Source organism: Gekko japonicus, unplaced genomic scaffold, assembly GCF_001447785.1.
Source record: "Gekko japonicus isolate JY-2015 unplaced genomic scaffold, Gekko_japonicus_V1.1 scaffold105, whole genome shotgun sequence".
Taxonomy (NCBI): Eukaryota; Metazoa; Chordata; class Lepidosauria; order Squamata; family Gekkonidae; genus Gekko; species Gekko japonicus.
The window spans coordinates 1,274,597-1,293,759 of NW_015167532.1; the positions used below are offsets into that span (position 1 = coordinate 1,274,597).

The 19,163-nt window shown below is 49.3% G+C and overlaps 1 protein-coding gene across 1 annotated transcript in view; it reads left to right on the forward strand.

Moving 5' to 3' along the window:
- The window catches only part of DPP6 (dipeptidyl-peptidase 6), a 308,399-nt gene extending 290,665 nt beyond the window's left edge, over positions 1-17,734 (forward strand). Inside the window, exons 20-26 of the mRNA XM_015413434.1 lie at positions 4,690-4,884; positions 5,159-5,213; positions 8,263-8,374; positions 11,853-11,911; positions 13,134-13,206; positions 13,328-13,401; positions 17,591-17,734. Coding sequence (XP_015268920.1) covers positions 4,690-4,884; positions 5,159-5,213; positions 8,263-8,374; positions 11,853-11,911; positions 13,134-13,206; positions 13,328-13,401; positions 17,591-17,734 — 712 coding nt within the window. The remainder of the gene's footprint in view (positions 1-4,689; positions 4,885-5,158; positions 5,214-8,262; positions 8,375-11,852; positions 11,912-13,133; positions 13,207-13,327; positions 13,402-17,590) is intronic.
- Positions 17,735-19,163: the final 1,429 nt, after the last annotated feature.

Below are 19,163 nucleotides of genomic sequence, written 5' to 3' on the forward strand. Positions count from 1 at the left end.
AGGACGTCCTTCTTCACCCAAAGAGTGATTAACACTTGGAATTCACTGCCACAGGAAGTGGTGGTGGCTACAAGCATGGACGGCTTCAAAAGGGAATTAGATAAGCATATGGAGCAGAGGTCCATCAGTGGCTATTAGCCACAAGGTATAGATAGGGACTCTGGGGCAAGTGATGCTCTGTCATCTTGGTGCTTGGGGGGGGTCAACAGTGGGAGGGCTTCTAATGTCCTGGCCCCACTGGTGGACCTCCTGATGGCACTGGTATTTCTGGCCACTGTGTGATACAGAGTGTTGGGCTGGATGGGCCTTTGGCCTGATCCAACTTTGGCGTCTCTTATGTTCTTATGTTCTTATCTTCCCTGGGACAGAGGTCAGACTGACTGGCCTGTAGTTTCCTGGGTAATCCCTCCTCACTTTTTTGAAAATTGGGATAGCATCTGCCCTCATCCAGTCTTGTGGCACGTCTCCCATCCTTCAAGAGGTCTGGAAGATGATGGACAAAGGCTCTGCAAGCTCTCTATAAAGTTCTTTGAGCACTCTTGGGTGCATACCATCTGGCCCTGGGGATTTGAACTCATTCAGTGCAGCCAGGTGCTTCTCAAATACCTCTCTGTTGGTGTCAACCAGCAGCCCAAATGCTTTGACTTGCCTACTACCATCTCTAGAAGAGCCTATTCTGTTGTTCAGGGGAAAACTGAGGCAAAATAGGCATTGAGCCTTTCTGCTTTTTCTCTTTCCTCCATCAGAGTTTCTCTATTTTCAGGTTCCCCCCAGCCACTGGCCAGATCCAGGTTGGGAAATTCCTGGAGATATGGGGGTGGACTCTGGGGAGGACAAGGACCTCAGTGGGGTTCAATGCCCTAGAGTCCACCCTCCAAAGCATCCATTTTCTCCATGGAAAGTTATCTTCATAGTCTGAAGATGAGCAGTAATTCCAGGGGATCCCCAGGTCCCACCTGGAGGCTGTCATCCCTAGGCAGCACCTTCTGGGTTACTTCATACCACCTGACTTGTATGATTCAACTAGGCCTGGCTGCTTGCTACTCTTTAACACCAGCCATCCTATGAAAGCCAATGTGGCAGCCCTGTAGCTAACAACTTTGTGCTCAGGGGGCCAATGTTTTTCTCGGGGCGCCTGCCATTATATGTCTGTGTGGTACTGCCATGCCATGCTCATACTTCTAAATAATATCTAAATAATAAATAAATGCAATAAATAATAAATAATAATACTTGCATTAAAGTTGTGAGTGAGCAATTTGGCTGCTGCATAAATTAGTTTGTTCTGGAGCCATTCCTCCTGAGCTAAGACAAAAATGGGTGAGCCAGAGCCTAAAAAACTGTGAGCTAGCTCACACTAACCCAGCTTAGAGGGAACACTGGTGGGGACTCAGGCTCCGCTCCTCTTTCTGTTTGTCCCCTCATCCTGCTGAGGGTGTTTCCAGGGGGCCTTCTTTGGCACAAGGGGGTCCAATCGAAATGGAGGGGGGGATGTAGCCATCGCGAGCCCCCAACTGGGTCTCGGGGGGGGGGGAGTCTAAGGAGCAGCACAAGAAACGAGAAGCTGCTGGAGTTGGACTGATTTTCTCCTCTCTGCTGCTCCGGTGGCATTCTGGGGCTCTTCATGGAGGAGAGATAGAGAGAAAAGGAGGGGCAGAAGGGAGAAAAAGTGTGAGAGAGGTAGGAGGGGAGGGGAGGAAGCAAAGGTGTGAGGAATGGGATAACTGTCCCACAAGCTTCTTGTGGGTCCCCACTTGTACCTCTGAATGCCACTTGCTGAGAGCAACATCAGGATCCTATGTGCTCGTGCCTGTTAGGTATTCAGCTTAGCTGTTGTGATCCAGCAGGGTTTTTATGTTTTTCAGTGTGATTTGACATGTAGCATGCAGCTCTGTTCACCTGCTTGAGAGTTGCATGCGCTTCTAACCTTTGCTTTGTGTTAATGGTACATTTGTGGTATGAGTTATGTTAGGTTGATTTCTGATGGTCTGATTCAATGCATGGATGGTTTTGTCCATTGGCAGGGCCAGCAACCAAGATTGCTTTTCAGAGCTCAGTACAAGTTGGCATACTTCTATGAAGTGCCAATGGAAGAAATGCAATGGAAGAAAAAAAAATCTTATTTTATTTCTCAAATGAACATGTCCTTGTAGTGGGTCTGGAACCTGAGCAGGGTACTCCTGGACTTCTGATAGAGTCTGTGCATTTTCCTCCCCATGTTTGCACCCCAGACATAGGGATACCATTCCCTAGGTGGGGGCAGGGGATCCTGTGCTTTTGTGGGCTCCTGCCCACTGCTGGCCAGATGGCTGGCAGGAGGAACTCCACTCCACCCCAAATTCGTGCGTGATCTGCTGATGTCCCCCGGAAGTGACATCAATGCGTCAGTGACTTGGGGGTGGTGGCGATGCTCTGCTTTTTGGGCAAGAGTCTATGGCTTGAGGCCATTTTTACCTCAGAGTTTGTCCAAAAAGCAGAGTGTTGCCCACAACACTGCAGACATCACTTCTGGGTAACATCAGTGTGTGACACGATGTCCCTGCCCACTCCTAGAATGCCCTCCAAATCCCACTGCTGGCATGACCAGGGGACCTGGCAACCCTAGGAAGACATCTGCCTAACACCCTGAACAGCCACTGCCAGTCTGAGTAGACAATACTGACCTCGATGGACCGATGGTCTGATTCAGTAGAAGGCGGCTTCATGTGTGTTCTACACGATGAAACATTCTTCTCCCATGTGTTTCAAACCCTGAATAGTCTGGGGCCAGGATATCCCAGGGAGTGCCCTTTTCCTGTATAATTCCCCTGCCCAAAAATGTATATTTGAGGGGCCACAACAGAAAAGACTTCGCCGTAGGGAGCAGGGTCTTTTCTGTTGTGGTACCTTCCCATTCCCACTAGAGTTCTGTATTCCAGGATGCCCCCAGCCCACTCCAGTAGCCAAGGTGAAATTCTCCGGAAGGGGGCCAAAATGGTCTTCCTCTGCACTGTGCATAGGATCCGGGGTCTTGCAGTGCATTGTAGGAAGCACCTGGATGGCCCCAACCTAGCCCAATCTCATCCGATCCCAGGAGCCAAGGAGGGTCAGCCTTGGTTACTAGTTGGATGGGAGGTCGCCGAAGAAGCCCAGGGTTGCTACGCAGAGGCAGGCAATGGCAAACCACCTCTGAACGTCTCTTGCCATGGAAACCCTATGGGGTTGCCATGTTGGCTGCGACTTTACGACACTTTTCACCACCATCACCTGGGAGCATTGTGGACTAACCAAATGCTACACATTTGCGGGTGGGCGGTTGTAATGTTTTATTGTTCTGTATTATCTTTTGATGCTGGTGCTTAATGGGTTGGTTTGATTTGAGCGAGTGGTTTTGCATCTGTTGTTTTTTAGTTTTTTGTAGTATTTTAGTTTTGCTCGCTCCCTCAGGGCCCTTTTCAGATCAAAAGGTGGGATACAAATGAGAAATAAAACATATGACATGAAAATTCAGCAGATCTTATTGCAGCCTTGACCGAGTCCCATTGTCTTTGAAAATCTGAGGTGGATACAATTGTCCACTTTTCTCTCATTGTGAACTGAGCCTGCCATTGCCCTGAAGAAAATAAAGTCTGAGAGCTTGAGAGAAATGGTAGAAAAGATATCGCTTAGCCTTGCTTACTATTGTTTCAGTTCAGCTATATTCTTGAGACAGACACCCTGGTAAAATAGCTTCATTTGGGTCGAGGGGGGCGGGTTGTCCCTGAGAAATGGTGGCTTCTGGTGCAACAGGAAGCATGAGTGCATTTGTGCTTTCTGTATTTCTGGAAATGGATTCCTGCGAGGGCCATCAGTTCCCATTTGGGAGACTCCTGGAGATTTGAGAGTGGTATCCAGGAGGATTAGGGTCGCCCTTCCCCCGATGGGGGAGGGGGTTTACCCACTTTCGGGGGGGCCGATTTAGCCGGTGGGGGGAACCCTGCCCCCCAAAACCCCATCCGCGCCAATGTGCTCGGTGCAATGACGTCACCCGGAGGTGACGTCATCACGCAGGGCACGTTGTAGGGGGGGAGGCTCTGTTGTTTGAGAAAAAACTCTGTGGTTACTGTAGAGTTGTTCCTCAAATGATAGAGCACCCCTGCAACATAAGAACATAAGAACATAGGAGACGCCAATGTTGGATCAGGCCAAAGGCCCATCCAGTCCAACACTCTGTATCACACAGTGGCCAGAAATACCAGTGCCAAGCCAGGTAAGACTTGGCAACCCTAGGGAGGACGGAGTTTGGGGAGGGGAGGGAGGTCAGCAGAAATGTGATACCCTAAGGGCCCACCCTCCAAAGCTGCCATTTCCTCCAGGTGCAACTGACCTCTATAGTCCCCTCCAAAGCTGCCATTCCCTCCAGGTGCAACTGAAGGTCAGCTATAATTCTTGGGAGAATTCTAGGCCCAACCCTGAGTCGGTAGCCCCTGTTCTCACGTATCTCAACCGTGGAGAAATGTATGAAAATCCAGATGTGTGGAAGGACACGTGCATTTCTTCGCAGGAGAAATGCACAGCCTCTACTTTCCATACTGCCCATTAGCCTGAAAACAGGAAGTGCCATCTCCCTTCCTGTTGCCCTTGCTTTTTGAACAACCCAAGCCTCTTGCGGTCAGGGGAAAGTGAATAAGATGAGCACACTTCTCTCCCCCCCCCCCCCCCCCGTTTCAGTGACGGAACTCCTGGTACCCAGAGCGTGACAGAAAAGTTTGAAGTGAACTGGGAGAGTGTCATGGTCAGCTCCCACGACACGATCGTGATGAAGTTCGATGGCCGTGGGAGCGGATTTCAAGGGACCAAGCTGTTGCACGACGTTAAAAGGAAGCTGGGCGTTTTCGAAGAAAAGGACCAAAAGGAAGCTGTCAGGTGAATGGCTTAGTAGACCTTTGGGAAGTTTGTCTGTAATTGTGTTATTAATATGATCTTTGGGCCATAATTTGTCCCTAAGCACCATGGGAGCCCTGTAAGGTAACCTGGGTAAGACCCCCCAGTCCGAAGCTCCATTTCCACTTTCCTTTTGGTACGAGAGCATCTCTTGCCAAGTTAGAACTGGACAGGCCCTTAATACCCATGAGCAGCTAGATTTAAAGGCAAATGTTTCCTTTGAACAACTCCGGTCTGTTTTGTTTCCTTTTCTTAGACTAATGACGCAAGACTCATGTGTTGATAAGACAAAAGTCGCCGTGTTTGGAAAGGTGAGTGCGGTTCTTTACCTTTCAAGGGCTGGCTTGCTTAAGAACTAGTCTCACAACTTGATTTATGTCGCATGTCTGATGCTTAAGGTAGCCGTCCTTAGAACAACCGACTGTTGCCTTGGAGGTTGGGGGGGGGATAATCAAGCCATTCCATCCACATTTCTTTGCAAATCCTGTCTTGAATTAGGAAAGTGACAGCCATCGCTGAGAAAATGTTGTAGTATAGTGAATCTTTTTTTTAAAAAAAAAATAATTTTCGAATCAACATAGGGTTGCCAGCCTCCAGGTGGGGCCTGGGGATCTCCCGCTTTTACCACTGATCCCCAGCCGACAGAGATCAGCTCCCCTGGAGAAAATGGCTGCTTTGAAGGGTGGACTCTATGGCATTGTACTATGCTGAGGCCCCTCCCCTCCCCAAACCCCACCCTCTCCTGGCTCCACCCCCAAAGTCTCCAGGTATTTTCCAACCCAGACTTGGCAACCCTAAATCAACACACAGCTAATACTTCTCGTTCAAGGCCTGCTGAATTGTGACAGGAGCTGATGCAGACGTCTGAAAGTGCTGTTGATTTTCCTGGCAGGGGATGGAAGAGCAATTTGCAAAAGAACTCGCGGCTTAATTTTAAGCAAGGTGTTCTTAGGGAAGGATCAAGGTGTATCTGAGGGTTGCAAGGAAGCCGGTTCAGGTCATTAGAGCGCCCTGGTTATATATCAGGTCTGTATTATACAGATTAATTCATTAAGGGTGTCTCCGGGAATGGATGATGAAGGCTTAGCAAAAGATCTGGGGCGTTAATGCCTTTGAATGCCCTTCTTAGCAGTGAAGCAGACCAGCAGAAACCTCCGAGTGATAGATCTGTTTCTCGGCTGAAGCATATCAGATGCGGTGTGTGTGTGTGTGTGTGTACGGGGGACAGGGTTGTTCCCACCATCAAATACTCCCAGCACATGAAAAACTGTTGTCTTAGAGGAAAGGTTCACTTAGAATCGCGTGTCAGTGTTAATTTTATTTATGTAAGGCATTCTAAGGACTCTTTCCTGGCCGTAAGCCCTCTTGAGTAGACTACTGTGGGATTCTTTTTGAGAAGACCTGCTGAGGATTTCTCACACATGTGAACACGCAGGTTGGAACTGGAAAGTGGGATTTGCTAATACATGTGTTGGTGTGACCAGCTAACGATTTGGGAGTACATTATTAAGCGACACACAGATGGTGAAAAGCAGGGATCCCCAATGTGTGAGAGGGAGAAGAAGAAGAAGAGGAAGAAGGAGGAGGAGGAGATTGTATTTATACCCCACCCTTCACTCAGAGTCTCAGAGCGGCTTACAAACTCCCTTCCTCTCCCCACAACAGACACCCTGTGAGCACTGTTACCTCTAAGCTGAGTTAGTGTGAGCTAGCTCACAGTTTTTTAGCTTCCGGCTGACACATTTTTGTCTTCGCTCAGGAAGGGATAGCTCCAGAGCAAACTAATTTATGCAGTAGCCAAATCGCTCGCTCACAACTTTAATGCCAGGAGCTCACAAAGTAGAATTTTTGCTCACAAGACTCCACAGTTGCCTGTGAGGTAGGCGGGGCTGAGAGAGTTCTGGCAGAAACTGCTCTTTTTCAAGAACAGCTCTGACAGAACTATGGCTTGCCCAAGGTCATCCAGCAGCTGCGAGTGGAGGAGTAGTGGGGAGTCAAACCCGGTTCTCCCAGATTAGAGTCCGCGCTCCTAACCACTACACCAAACTGTGGTGCCCGTGGGGGCCACAGCACCTGCCGACACTTTTCCTGATGCCCACTCAGTGTTTTAAGAAAGCGAGGCGGGCCAGGTGGGGCTTTTGCCCAGCAAGTCTTTCTGATTGCCCATTGGAAATTTGATTGACTGTGCAGGTTTTTAAAAGCATGGCCTTGGCGGCAGCTGCCACCACAGTGTAATGCTCTTCACTGTGTGACTGAAGGTAAGCTGTGGCAGCCATTTTGTGGCTGGTTGAGCCTCCTATGGCAGCCAATTTTTTGGGACCCCTGGTCAAAAGTATATGGTCAGGAATGCACTGGGGTGGGGGGGGAGTCTGTATGGGTCATTTCTCCAGCCTGGAGCAAATGGCAAAACATTCCTGTCGTCCACGGGTGAAATCGGCTGCAACGGTGAGGCGCAGCTTAGTTGGCTTCACAGGCTTTGCAGTCAGTCAACTTTGTCTCCAGGCCGAGTTGCGCTTAAGAATCTGACCAGTGGAGCAGCAGGTGCACGTTGGAGAGCCAAGCATGTTGCAGGGCATGAGTAGAGCTTGGGCTCAATGCTCCCTCCAAGCTGTGGAGACTCGTGAGCAAAAATTCTACTTTCTGAACTCCTGGCATTAAAGCTGTGAGCGAGCCATTTGGCTACTGCATAAATCAGATTACTCTGGAGCCATCCTTCCTGAGCTCAGACAAAAAGGTGTGAGCCAGAGGCGAAAGAACTGAACTACCTCACGCCAACTCGGCTTAGAGGGAACACTGCTTGGGATGCCCTCCGCTAGGAGAACGTCAGTGTGGGGTTGGAGCTGTAGACCAGGCATCCCCAACCTTCTTAAGGCCATGGGCCCTTTTGGAATTCTAACATCGTATGGTGGGTGCAGCAGGCACAGAAAGGCTGCCACAAAATGGTTGCCGCAGGAGGCGGGGCCAACTACAAAATGGCCGCCACAGCTTACCTCAACTCACACCGTGAAGATCCTTGTGCTGCGGTGGCAGTTGCTACCAAAGCAGTGTTTTTTAAAATCCTCATGGCCAATCGAATCTCCAGTGGCAAAAGCCACACCTGGCCCCATCCATTTTTAATGGCACCAGGAACGGCGTCAGTGGATACCACGGTGCCCATGGGCCCCACCTTGGAGACCCCTGCCTTAGATCGTGCAAATTAAACAATCCCTTCAATCCTCCCCTGCCCCCAATCTGCCCATTGCAGTTTGCTGATTCTTTCTGCCTCCGCTTTTGAGACTTTGAGGTCATTCCGGACTCGGCTCTGTTAAAAGTGCATTAAAGGTGAACTGACCGTGTTGCTCCCTCCCCCTTGCTTCTCAGGACTACGGTGGCTACCTGAGTGCTTACATCCTCCTCTCTGGAGAGGAGAACAAAGAGCAGCTCTTCATGTGCGGCGCGGCTCTTTCCCCGCTGACGGACTTCAAGTTGTATGGTAAGAACCAGTCCCACCAGGCCAAGGGAGGTCACGGGGTCTGCGTTCTCCGGCTCAGGGACTGCACTCTGCAGGGGGGATTGCCGTGGGGCTCTGCCGTAGCCCCTTCCAGTGCTGGATCCGCTCACGCTGCTCCCTCGCTTTCAAAACAGCATGGCTGTCCTGTTGGCAAAGCAACCAAAATGGGGGCCAGACTTCCACAAAACAGAATGGATGCTGTGAAAGATTGGTTTCAGGAGGGTAGTGGCATTATGGAAGCTGCGTTGGCTCAAGTGGTTAAGACGCTGAACTGCAGGCTGCGGAAGGTCGGTAGTTCAGCAGTTCGAGACCTGAGTGTGCCGCATGACAGAGTGAGCTTCCATCTTTATTTCCAGCTCCTGCCAACCTAGCAGTTCGAAAGGAAGAAATTGCAAGTAGATAAATAGGTACAATTTCAGTGGGAAGGTAACAGCGTTCCGTGTGCCTTGGTGTTTAGTCATGCCGGCCACATGACCACGGAAAACGTCTTCGGACAGCACTGGCTCTTTGGCTTTGAAACGGAGATGAGCACCGCAACCCTAGAGTCGGATTCGACTGGCTTTCGAGCAAGGGAACCTTTACCTTTACTAGTGGCATTGGTCTGCAGCAGAAGAATTGAGTCCAGTAGCACCTTAGAGATTGACAAAATAGGGGTGGGTGGGTTTTTGAGCTTTCGACAGTCTTCCAAACAGAAATTTGATTCTTGGAAGTTTACACCCTGAAATTTTGTTGGTCTCTAAGATGCTATTGCACTCCATTCTAGCTCTTGTGAGACCCGGAGGAATACATTTTCCTGCACTTTTTGAAGAGAAGCAATCAGCATTGATTCCTCTGCTTCCCAGGCAGAAGTAGAGCAGGGCGGGAAGGGGTGGACATGGCAGGGGCAAGACAGAGATGGGGAAGGCGATCGTGGAGGAGACCGGCAGGTGGGACAGGAGGCTGGCTGGTGACTGGCATGGGGGGGGGAATGTTGCCACCTTCTCAAACTCCACTGCCTGAGGCAAACGCCTCATTTGGTCTACAGGCAGCTCTGTCAGCTACTATGCTGCCCTTCTAGCCCTTAGAGGAGGAACTTGGAAGTCTCTGGGTGGTGGTAGTGGAGGAGGAGGAAGAGGAGGAAAGTACCATCATGTTGTAGCCGGCTTATGGTGACCCAATAGGGTTTTCAAGGCAAAAGACATTCAGAGGTGGTTTGCCATTGCCTACCTCTGTGTGGCAACCCTGGGTTTCTTTGATGACCTCCCATCCAACCCTGGGCTTCTCTGATGACTTCTCATCTTTGGTGAACTCCCGTCCTCTGTGTAGCAACCCTGGGCTTCTTTGGTGACCTCCCATCTTTGGTGAACTCCCGTCCTCTGTGTAGCAACCCTGGGCTTCTTTGGTGACCTCCCATCTTTGGTGAACTCCCGTCCTCTGTGTAGCAACCCTGGGCTTCTTTGGTGACCTCCCATCTTTGGTGAACTCCCGTCCTCTGTGTAGCAACCCTGGGCTTCTTTGGTGACCTCCCATCTTTGGTGAACTCCCGTCCTCTGTGTAGCAACCCTGGGCTTCTTTGGTGACCTCCCATCTTTGGTGAACTCCCGTCCTCTGTGTAGCAACCCTGGGCTTCTTTGGTGACCTCCCATCTTTGGTGAACTCCCGTCCTCTGTGTAGCAACCCTGGGCTTCTTTGGTGACCTCCCATCTTTGGTGAACTCCCGTCCTCTGTGTAGCAACCCTGGGCTTCTTTGGTGACCTCCCATCTTTGGTGAACTCCCGTCCTCTGTGTAGCAACCCTGGGCTTCTTTGGTGACCTCCCATCTTTGGTGAACTCCCGTCCTCTGTGTAGCAACCCTGGGCTTCTTTGGTGACCTCCCATCTTTGGTGAACTCCCGTCCTCTGTGTAGCAACCCTGGGCTTCTTTGGTGACCTCCCATCTTTGGTGAACTCCCGTCCTCTGTGTAGCAACCCTGGGCTTCTTTGGTGACCTCCCATCTTTGGTGAACTCCCGTCCTCTGTGTAGCAACCCTGGGCTTCTTTGGTGACCTCCCATCTTTGGTGAACTCCCGTCCTCTGTGTAGCAACCCTGGGCTTCTTTGGTGACCTCCCATCTTTGGTGAACTCCCGTCCTCTGTGTAGCAACCCTGGGCTTCTTTGGTGACCTCCCATCTTTGGTGAACTCCCGTCCTCTGTGTAGCAACCCTGGGCTTCTTTGGTGACCTCCCATCTTTGGTGAACTCCCGTCCTCTGTGTAGCAACCCTGGGCTTCTTTGGTGACCTCCCATCTTTGGTGAACTCCCGTCCTCTGTGTAGCAACCCTGGGCTTCTTTGGTGACCTCCCATCTTTGGTGAACTCCCGTCCTCTGTGTAGCAACCCTGGGCTTCTTTGGTGACCTCCCATCTTTGGTGAACTCCCGTCCTCTGTGTAGCAACCCTGGGCTTCTTTGGTGACCTCCCATCTTTGGTGAACTCCCGTCCTCTGTGTAGCAACCCTGGGCTTCTTTGGTGACCTCCCATCTTTGGTGAACTCCCGTCCTCTGTGTAGCAACCCTGGGCTTCTTTGGTGACCTCCCATCTTTGGTGAACTCCCGTCCTCTGTGTAGCAACCCTGGGCTTCTTTGGTGACCTCCCATCTTTGGTGAACTCCCGTCCTCTGTGTAGCAACCCTGGGCTTCTTTGGTGACCTCCCATCTTTGGTGAACTCCCGTCCTCTGTGTAGCAACCCTGGGCTTCTTTGGTGACCTCCCATCTTTGGTGAACTCCCGTCCTCTGTGTAGCAACCCTGGGCTTCTTTGGTGACCTCCCGTCCAATCCTGCTTAGCATCCAGGATCTGACGAGACTGGGCTACCTACCCTGGTTCCATCGAGGTCAGGGCAATGGCTTTGAAATTTCAGAAGGTGGGGAAAGGGCTGAGCAGTATATCCTTTGGCCAGAGGAGGCCATTGTCATGCTCGGAATAATCTCTTTGCTCTCCAAGTGAAAAGTAAGCAAAGCAGAAGCCAATTCAGCAAATATATGCAAATAGTATTTATTTGCATAACGGTGTGCCAGTCCAGCCATTTTCAATCACTCCCAGTGCATACAGAACATGTGCTAAATTAAAATGCGGTGTTTCAGATTGCTTTATCTTTGGATTCAGGTTTCCTGTGATGAAAAGCTGAACGTAGTTCAAAACATTCCAGATTTTCGTTATCTTCTGTTATAACTTTGCTGCTGCATCCATTGCTGACAGTGTCTTCCCACTGTGTTGGTTTGGGTGGTCGCCTTCTGGCTGGACTAGCAATTTCTTCTGACCCTGATGCATTTCCTGTTTGGGGTGGGGGGTGCAGAATGCCTGGACGGGTGAGTCCAGGCCCAAAAGAAATGCACTCCGGTTTACGCTGAGTGCCTGAGAGATTTGCTGTCAGCTTCCTAACAACTAGCCAATCTCTCTCTCTCTCCCTCTCCCCCCCACCACAAGCTACCTCTCTCTCTCTTTCAGCTTCAGCCTTCTCGGAAAGATACTTGGGATTACTAGGGATTGATAATAAAGCATATGAGGTAAGGGCATTGAAAGCACAGCCAGCCGTAACAGCCTCTGTCCCTAGCACAAACGCAAGATGTGGTTTAAGAGCAGAAAATGTGGCTAGCAGGAGAAGATGGGATTTTTAAAGGCTCCACTGTATATTTTAAAAAAAAAAACCCTGCAGTTTGGCAAGGTTGGCTGCCTTTGGGTAACACGACAAGAGAGCGATGCAGTTCTCTTGACCCTCCGACCTAAAGAGTCTGACCCCATTGATGTCACCTGGTGCAACTTTGTTACCTGTAAGACGCAAACATTCATATCCTAATGACATCGGGGCGCATCAGGCAGAAAGGTTTCGTGCCTTGTTAAAGGCTATGGCCCAAGCCTGAGAAGTTTCTGAAACTTATTTTGTCAATAGATTTCTTTCCAAAGAGGAAAAATAGTAAATGTGGAATCCCCCTGGTTATGGATCTGTTCCAGGAGTCTAAGACCCCATCTCTTTTTTGGTACTTTGTACCTCTCACGTCCTGCCTGCCCTCTGTCAGTGCTTCTTTGAACATCCAGACCCACCCTTAGACATCAAGGAGGCCGTGGCTCAGTTGGTAGAGCACCTGCTGGGCATGTGGAAAGTCCCAGGTTCAATCCCCGGCATCACCAGTTTAAAGGCGCAGGTGATAGATGCTGGAGAGCCACCACCAATCTGAATAGACAATACCGGCCTTGATGGAACAAAGGTCTGATTCGGTACAAGGTGTTGTAAAATAGTCAAAAGTGTATAATACTCAGCCTATCAATGGATCTTGCTCTATTGGAAAGAAGAGATTTCTTTGCTTTTAGAAACCTTTATTTCTAAGGGTAAAAGGTACACGGGATAACTACAAATAAACATAACACTAGCAGCTACATTTTCTAAGCTGTCTATAGTCAACACTAACACAGAGATAATGGAGAATCTGTCCTTCTTCTCGACCCCTAGAAAGGAAGTCACCTGAAACAACCAATCTGTATCACAATAGAAGCTACTTTTCCCGGGCTAATTCCCCATTGGCTTACTGCCAGGTATCTCTTCCGGGTCAGTCTAAACAATAGCAATACTAGGCAAACAAGTTAACCCTATAATGACTGAATTGTCAGACCTTGTAAACACATGCATTTCCAACACAAGGCAGCTTCTTGCGTTCACTGAAGACCAATGAAAGACTCACTGGCGTCTGTGCATCCAAACATTGCCACTCACCTGCCTTTCCCTCTTCTCAGATTACCAAACTCTCCCACAGAGTCATGTCAACGAAAGACCAAAAGTTTTTGATCATCCACGCGACTGCCGACGGTAAGTTCCCAACCTGTTGCCGCTCAGCACTTTTCGCATGTCTAAAAATCCATTTTTTTATTTCCCCCCCCACACCCCCCTGTACTCTTTGACACTTACTGATTTTAATCTGGTTTTACAGAGAAAATCCACTTCCAGCACACGGCTGACCTCATTACTCACCTAATTAAGGCAAAGGCTAATTACAGCTTGCAGGTAAAGTATTCTGTAATTGCGGCTTGTATCCCTACCCGGGTGATCATGGGAATTCAGAGGTGATGGAGCAAGTGCAGGGATCATAAACCTGTGCGGTTCAGTAGAAATACCAGGCGGGTCATCTGAGGTTTCACATATTCCCCACTGCTTTGACTCCTGGTGATTAGCAGTAATCTATAAACATATTTCCTTACGATGCTGCAGATGTGTAGCATCATCTCGGAAACACGGAGGCTGAGAATGGCAAGCAGCAGAAAAAGCAGAAACGGTTATACCAGGAGGGGAGGAGCCAGGAGCTTGATGGACCAATCAGAGAAGCTCAGTAGCCGTGACCTATCCACGGGTTGCTTCTAAGAGTTAGCCTGGGAAGGATTCGGAGCTGCAAATTCCACAGTTACCGCAGACAGTTATAGCAGATGACGAACCAGGGGTGAGGAAGGGAAACCTCCCCTGCTCTGATCTCCCCTTCCAGGATATTAAAAACTCAAAAACTTGAGCAGGCCAGTTTACACTTCTGTTACCCCCTCACACACATTCTTTTAACTGATGCTCACACTAATTTTGAATGTATTTCTGGGCACCATTCTAAGTGCTTCTAAAGTCAGAAGAAGAGGAGGAGGAGGAGGAGATTGGATTTATATCCTGCCCTTCACTACTCGAAGGAGTCTCAGAGCAGCTTACAATCTCCTTTCCATTTCCCTCCCCACAGCAGACACCCTGTGGGTGCAGTCAGACAGTGTGCTGGGAGCGGTTTAAATTGCTCCGGTCCCAATGCGTGTTTCTTTTAACCTGGAGAACTGCAATCATGCTCACTTCCTTGTTCCGAATCTCACCTGGAGAATTGCAATCACACTCACCTCTTTGTCCTGGATCATTGCACAGCCACATCGCTCCCCACCATCCACATGCAAGAGCATGCATCTGTGTGGGGTTTTTTCTTCTCAGTTTGGTCATGAGGCATGCGCACAGGCGGCCATCTGTAGAGTGAAAATTTTCGCGCATGCGCAGAACAACAATTTCCACTTCAACCCAACTGCTGTAACACTTCCCTTTAAACTTTAAAGGAACACATCCCTTCAAACCTCTACCCCAAAACTGGCCTCTGTGAGATCCCGAACTCGTCTAACCAACAAAACTAGGCACCATTTAAACATTTTTTTAATAACGCGGGTGCGGAGCTCCGCCTGTGTGCATACCGCCGACGCTAAAATAAAATGGTGGGCGAAGAGCGGAAGCCTCGGGCTTCCGAGCGGAAGTGGCTCGACAACACAGGAGCGATCAGAGGTCAGAAAAGTGCGGCTAGAAATGGAGAATCAGAAAAACACCGCTTGGGGACCTGGTAACAAAATACTCCGTTTTAAAGGGGGTTTGAGCCGGAAAGCAACGGCTGGGGACCAGCGTTCCCGCTAAGCTGAGTTAGTGTGAGCTGGCTCCGCTCAGGAAGGATGGCTCCAGAGCAAACTAATTTATGCAGCAGCCAAATCTCTCGCTCACAACTTTAATGCCAGTAGCTCACAAAGTAGAATTTTTGCTCACAAGACCCCACAGCTTAGAGGGAGCATTGCTGGGGACGGTGCGCAGATGTTGGGTGTGTGAACATGAATATAAAATCCATTACTGAAGTGTGCCGAAAGTGGACTAAGCGGCTCATCTGAAAGCATCCTGTGAGGTAGGTGGGGCTGAGAGAGCTCTTTCGAGGACTGCTCGTGAGAGAACAGCTCTGAGAGAACTTGTGGCTGACCCAAGGTCACACCAGCAACTGCACGTGGAGGAGTAGGGACCAGTGTTCCCTCTAAGCTGAGTTAATGTGAGCTAGCTCACAGTTTTTTAGTCTCCAGCTCACAGATTTTTGTCTTCGCTCAGGAGGGATGGCTCCAGAGCAAACTAATTAATGCAGTAGATAAATTGCTTGCTCACAAAGTAGATTTTTTGCTCAAGAGACTCCACAGCATAGAAGATGCATTGGTGGGGACCAGCATACTTGCCTATCCCTTCTCTGTTAATTCAGATTAGTGTCCCAAGCCGTACTACAAGCCCCCCCCCTTCTGAAATTTACATCCACCAGCTTTTCCCATGGCAGTGCTTCAATCATATGGTGTCCTTTCCACCAAATTTCTCCTGGCCCTTAAATAACAGATGAAAGCTCTTTTATTTGTTTGGGCTTTTCATTCTTTTAAACTACCCTCTGATGAGTTTTGGGGGGGCTCTTTATAAAACAGGAGGAAGATTTTATTACCGCCTCTCCCATTGTTTTATATAATTAGCTTTAATTCCTGCTTTTGTGCTGCTTTTGTCCGTGGTGTTTCAACATGATTTTTATGTCTCTGTTGCCTCAGTGACTGTTTTTGTTATTTTCATGGTTTTATTGATTTTCGTAGGCTTTTTGCCATAAGCTGCTTAAGGCTTACTGTAAGCAGTGAAGTAATAGATCAATGGAGCTGCGGTGGCTCAAGTGGTTAAGACGCTGAACTGCAGGCTGTGGAAGGTCAGTAGTTCAGCAGTTCGAGACCCGGGTGCCGCATGATGGAGTGAGCTCCCATCTCTAGTTCCAGCTCCTGCCAACCTAGCAGTTCGGAAGCAAGAAATTGCAAGTAGATAAATAGGTACCACTTCAGTGGGAAGGTAACAGTGTTCCATGTGCCTTGGTGTTTAGTCATGCTGGCCACATGACCACGGAAACGTCTTCGGACAGCGCTGGCTCTTCGGCTTGGAAACGGAGATGAGCACCGCAACCCTAGAGTCAGACTCGACTAGCTTTCGAGCAAGGGAACCTTTACCTTTACCTTTAATAGATCAATGCTCTGCCGCTCTCAGCATTCCAACAACAAGGAGACCAGGGTAGTCGGGGAGGGGTGGTTTTTGTGGGGGGAAGGGCAGGCTCAGTCTTCTTTTTTTAAGAAAAATATTACATCACAGGGAGTCTCCTGAGCCTTCAGGCCCCCCAAACCGTGTCTGCATCAAAGCCCCTTTGGTGGCATTTCTGACAGGTACTTGGGCATGAAGATGGCCGCTAGTGGGACAAGATGGGAAATAACAAGGGGGATAGATCGTTTTTACATGCCTAGCTTCTGTCTCCAGATTAGCCCTAAAGAAAGACTGAAATGGGATGGTTGGGATGACCCATTCAGTGTGTGTGTGTAAAGTGCCATCAAGTTGCTGTGGACTCCTGGTGACCCCACAAAAGACGAAGAAGAGAAGAGATTGGATTTCTACCCCGCCCTTCACTACCCTGTGAGGTGTGTGGGGCTGAGAGAGCTCTTTTGAGAACTGCTCCTGAGAGAACAGCTCTGAGAGAACTTGTGACTGACCCAAGGTCACACCAGCAGCTGCATGTGGAGGAGCGGGGAATCCAACCTGGTTCTCCCAGATTAGAGTCCACGACACCAAACTGGCTCTCAGGGTTTTCAAGGCAAGAGACAAAGAGAGGTGGTTTGCCACCACCTGCCTCTGGACCTTCTTGGTGGCCTCCCGCCCAAATACTGACCAGGGCCGACCCTGCTTAGCTTCTGAGACCTGACGTGATTGGGCTAGCCTGAGCCATTTGGGTCAGGGCGACCCATTTTGTGATGGGGGGTGGAAAGCAGTGTTCCCTCTAAGCTGAGTTAGTGTGAGCTAGCTCACAGTTTTTTAGCCTCCAGCTCACACATTGTTTGTCTTAGCTCAGGAAGGAGGGCTCCAGAGCAAACGAATTGATGCAGCAACCAAATCGCTCGCTCACAACTTTAATGCCAGCAGCTCACAAAGTAGAATTTTTGCTCACCGGACTCCACAGCTTAGAGGGAGCATGGGTGGAAAGTGCCGCCAAGTCACAGCTAACTAGCGGGGTTTCCAAGGCAAGCAGTGGTTTGCCATTGCCTGCTTCTGCGTCATGACCCTGGTATTCCTTGGAGGTCTCTCATCCAAGTACCAGCCTGGGCTGGCCCTGCTGAGCTTCTGCAATTGGACAAGATCGGGTTAGCCTGGGCCGTCCCGGTCAGGGCAGACCCATTTAGTAGCCTTCCCGTCTATAGCAACTGCAGGCGAGTACGTCAGCAGAGGGCTCCTGATGCTCCTGCCCTGATGCTGAGGTGGGAGGGGGCTTTGCCTGCGCTGGCTGGATCAGGTGTCTTCCAAAAGTGGGCTAACGGCCTGAAATGTTGGTTCACGTTCCGGCCGGACGTAAGTCACCCTCTCCTTCCTTCTTTTCCAGATCTACCCGGACGAGGGCCATTACTTCAATTCCGCCCTGGAGCAGCACTTGTACAAGTCCGTCATCAACTTCTTTGCGGATTGTTTCAAAGTCCAGGACAAAACCCCAGTAGTTTCAACAAAAGATGACGAGGATGAGGATTAACCCTTTGGGGCTTGTGCTCGGGAAGCACAAGGCCGTTTGTCATAAGAATTATGCAACTGAATCTCTGGTTTTGGGGTCTTTTTTCCTCTTCCCGGAGAAAGGAGCGTTACGTGAGCATGCCTTTCCCGAAACTGAAAAGCGAAAGCAGCTCACCTGCTTTCTGCCGGATCATGACTCCTTCCCAAGCGGAAGAACATTTAAGCATGAGGAACTCAGCAGAAACTGCTGTTCAAGAAACAGAAACAAACAAACAAACAAAAAGGATCTTCATAACCTTTCTTGCCACAAAGTGACTTCTGGAGTAAGATGCTCGATCAGGAAACTGGACTCAGAAGCGACGACCCCAAGAATTGCTAGATGACTATTTTAAAAAAGGCCCTTTTGTGTTGGAAGGATTCAGACAGTAGCAGTGGAAACCCACCATCTGTTTGTAGTAGGAACCCCTTTAGTTAGCGCTTCATTGTTTCAGGTAAAACTACCAACCATGGAATAAAGATTATAGCACAATTATTTTACAAAGATACTGATTCATGTGTCGTTTGCCCCCATCGTCTTCTTGCAGCTCTTGCTACCACGCGACTCCTTTGAGCCGGGGATTCCTTTGTACAAAACACTGCTGTAGCGATCACTAACATATAATTAAGTTCATGTACTGTACAGGTTTCTGTATATAGTTTTTACCCGTTGCTCCCTTTTACTTCGGCCTTGTATGGATTCTTTAGCTTTGCGCTGTATTTTGGTAAGGAGGGGGGGGGGGAGGGACTGAACATAGCAAATGACGAGGTCGAGCGTTCTTGCTTTAGCTATCTTGGAGTGCTTCTAAAGCACCCAGCCGTGTTCCCCGTAGATTCTTTTAATGCATCGATTGTAATTTAGCTGCGTGAATTGGAATCATCCCTATCGACATCAATTGTCTTGTATTGTGCTTTTAAAAAGAAAGGACACCGGCCCTGTAATCGAGAGGGCAAAGAAATCGGTCTGGTGGCTTTTGCATCCCACGGTTCAGAACCCTCTCGGTTTTGACAGGATCCCAAGAACCATGATATTGTCATAGGTGAAGGGTCGGGTGGGGGAGACGTGAGCAGTGTCTCCTAAGGTTTTTGCTGCTGCGTAGAGTAAACGGGGGCGGTACTTCCTGTCTCATCCGTGCTGCATACATGGAATCGTCTCCCCCCCCCTTTATCCTTCCCTGACCTGCAGCCTCTGTCCGTTGTTACAATTCTAAAACTACACATTTTAGCCTTCGTGGTAATTTATGCATTTTGATCAGTGCTAACAAGACCGCTTAGCTGCATTATTGATTATTTCAGTGGCTGCAGTAAAACAGCTCGATTCGAGTCCGATAGCACTTTAGAGACCAAAAAAAAAGTTTGGGTTCAAGCTTTTGACAGTCAAAGCTCCGTTCATCTAATAGGAAGGGAGTGTTGAT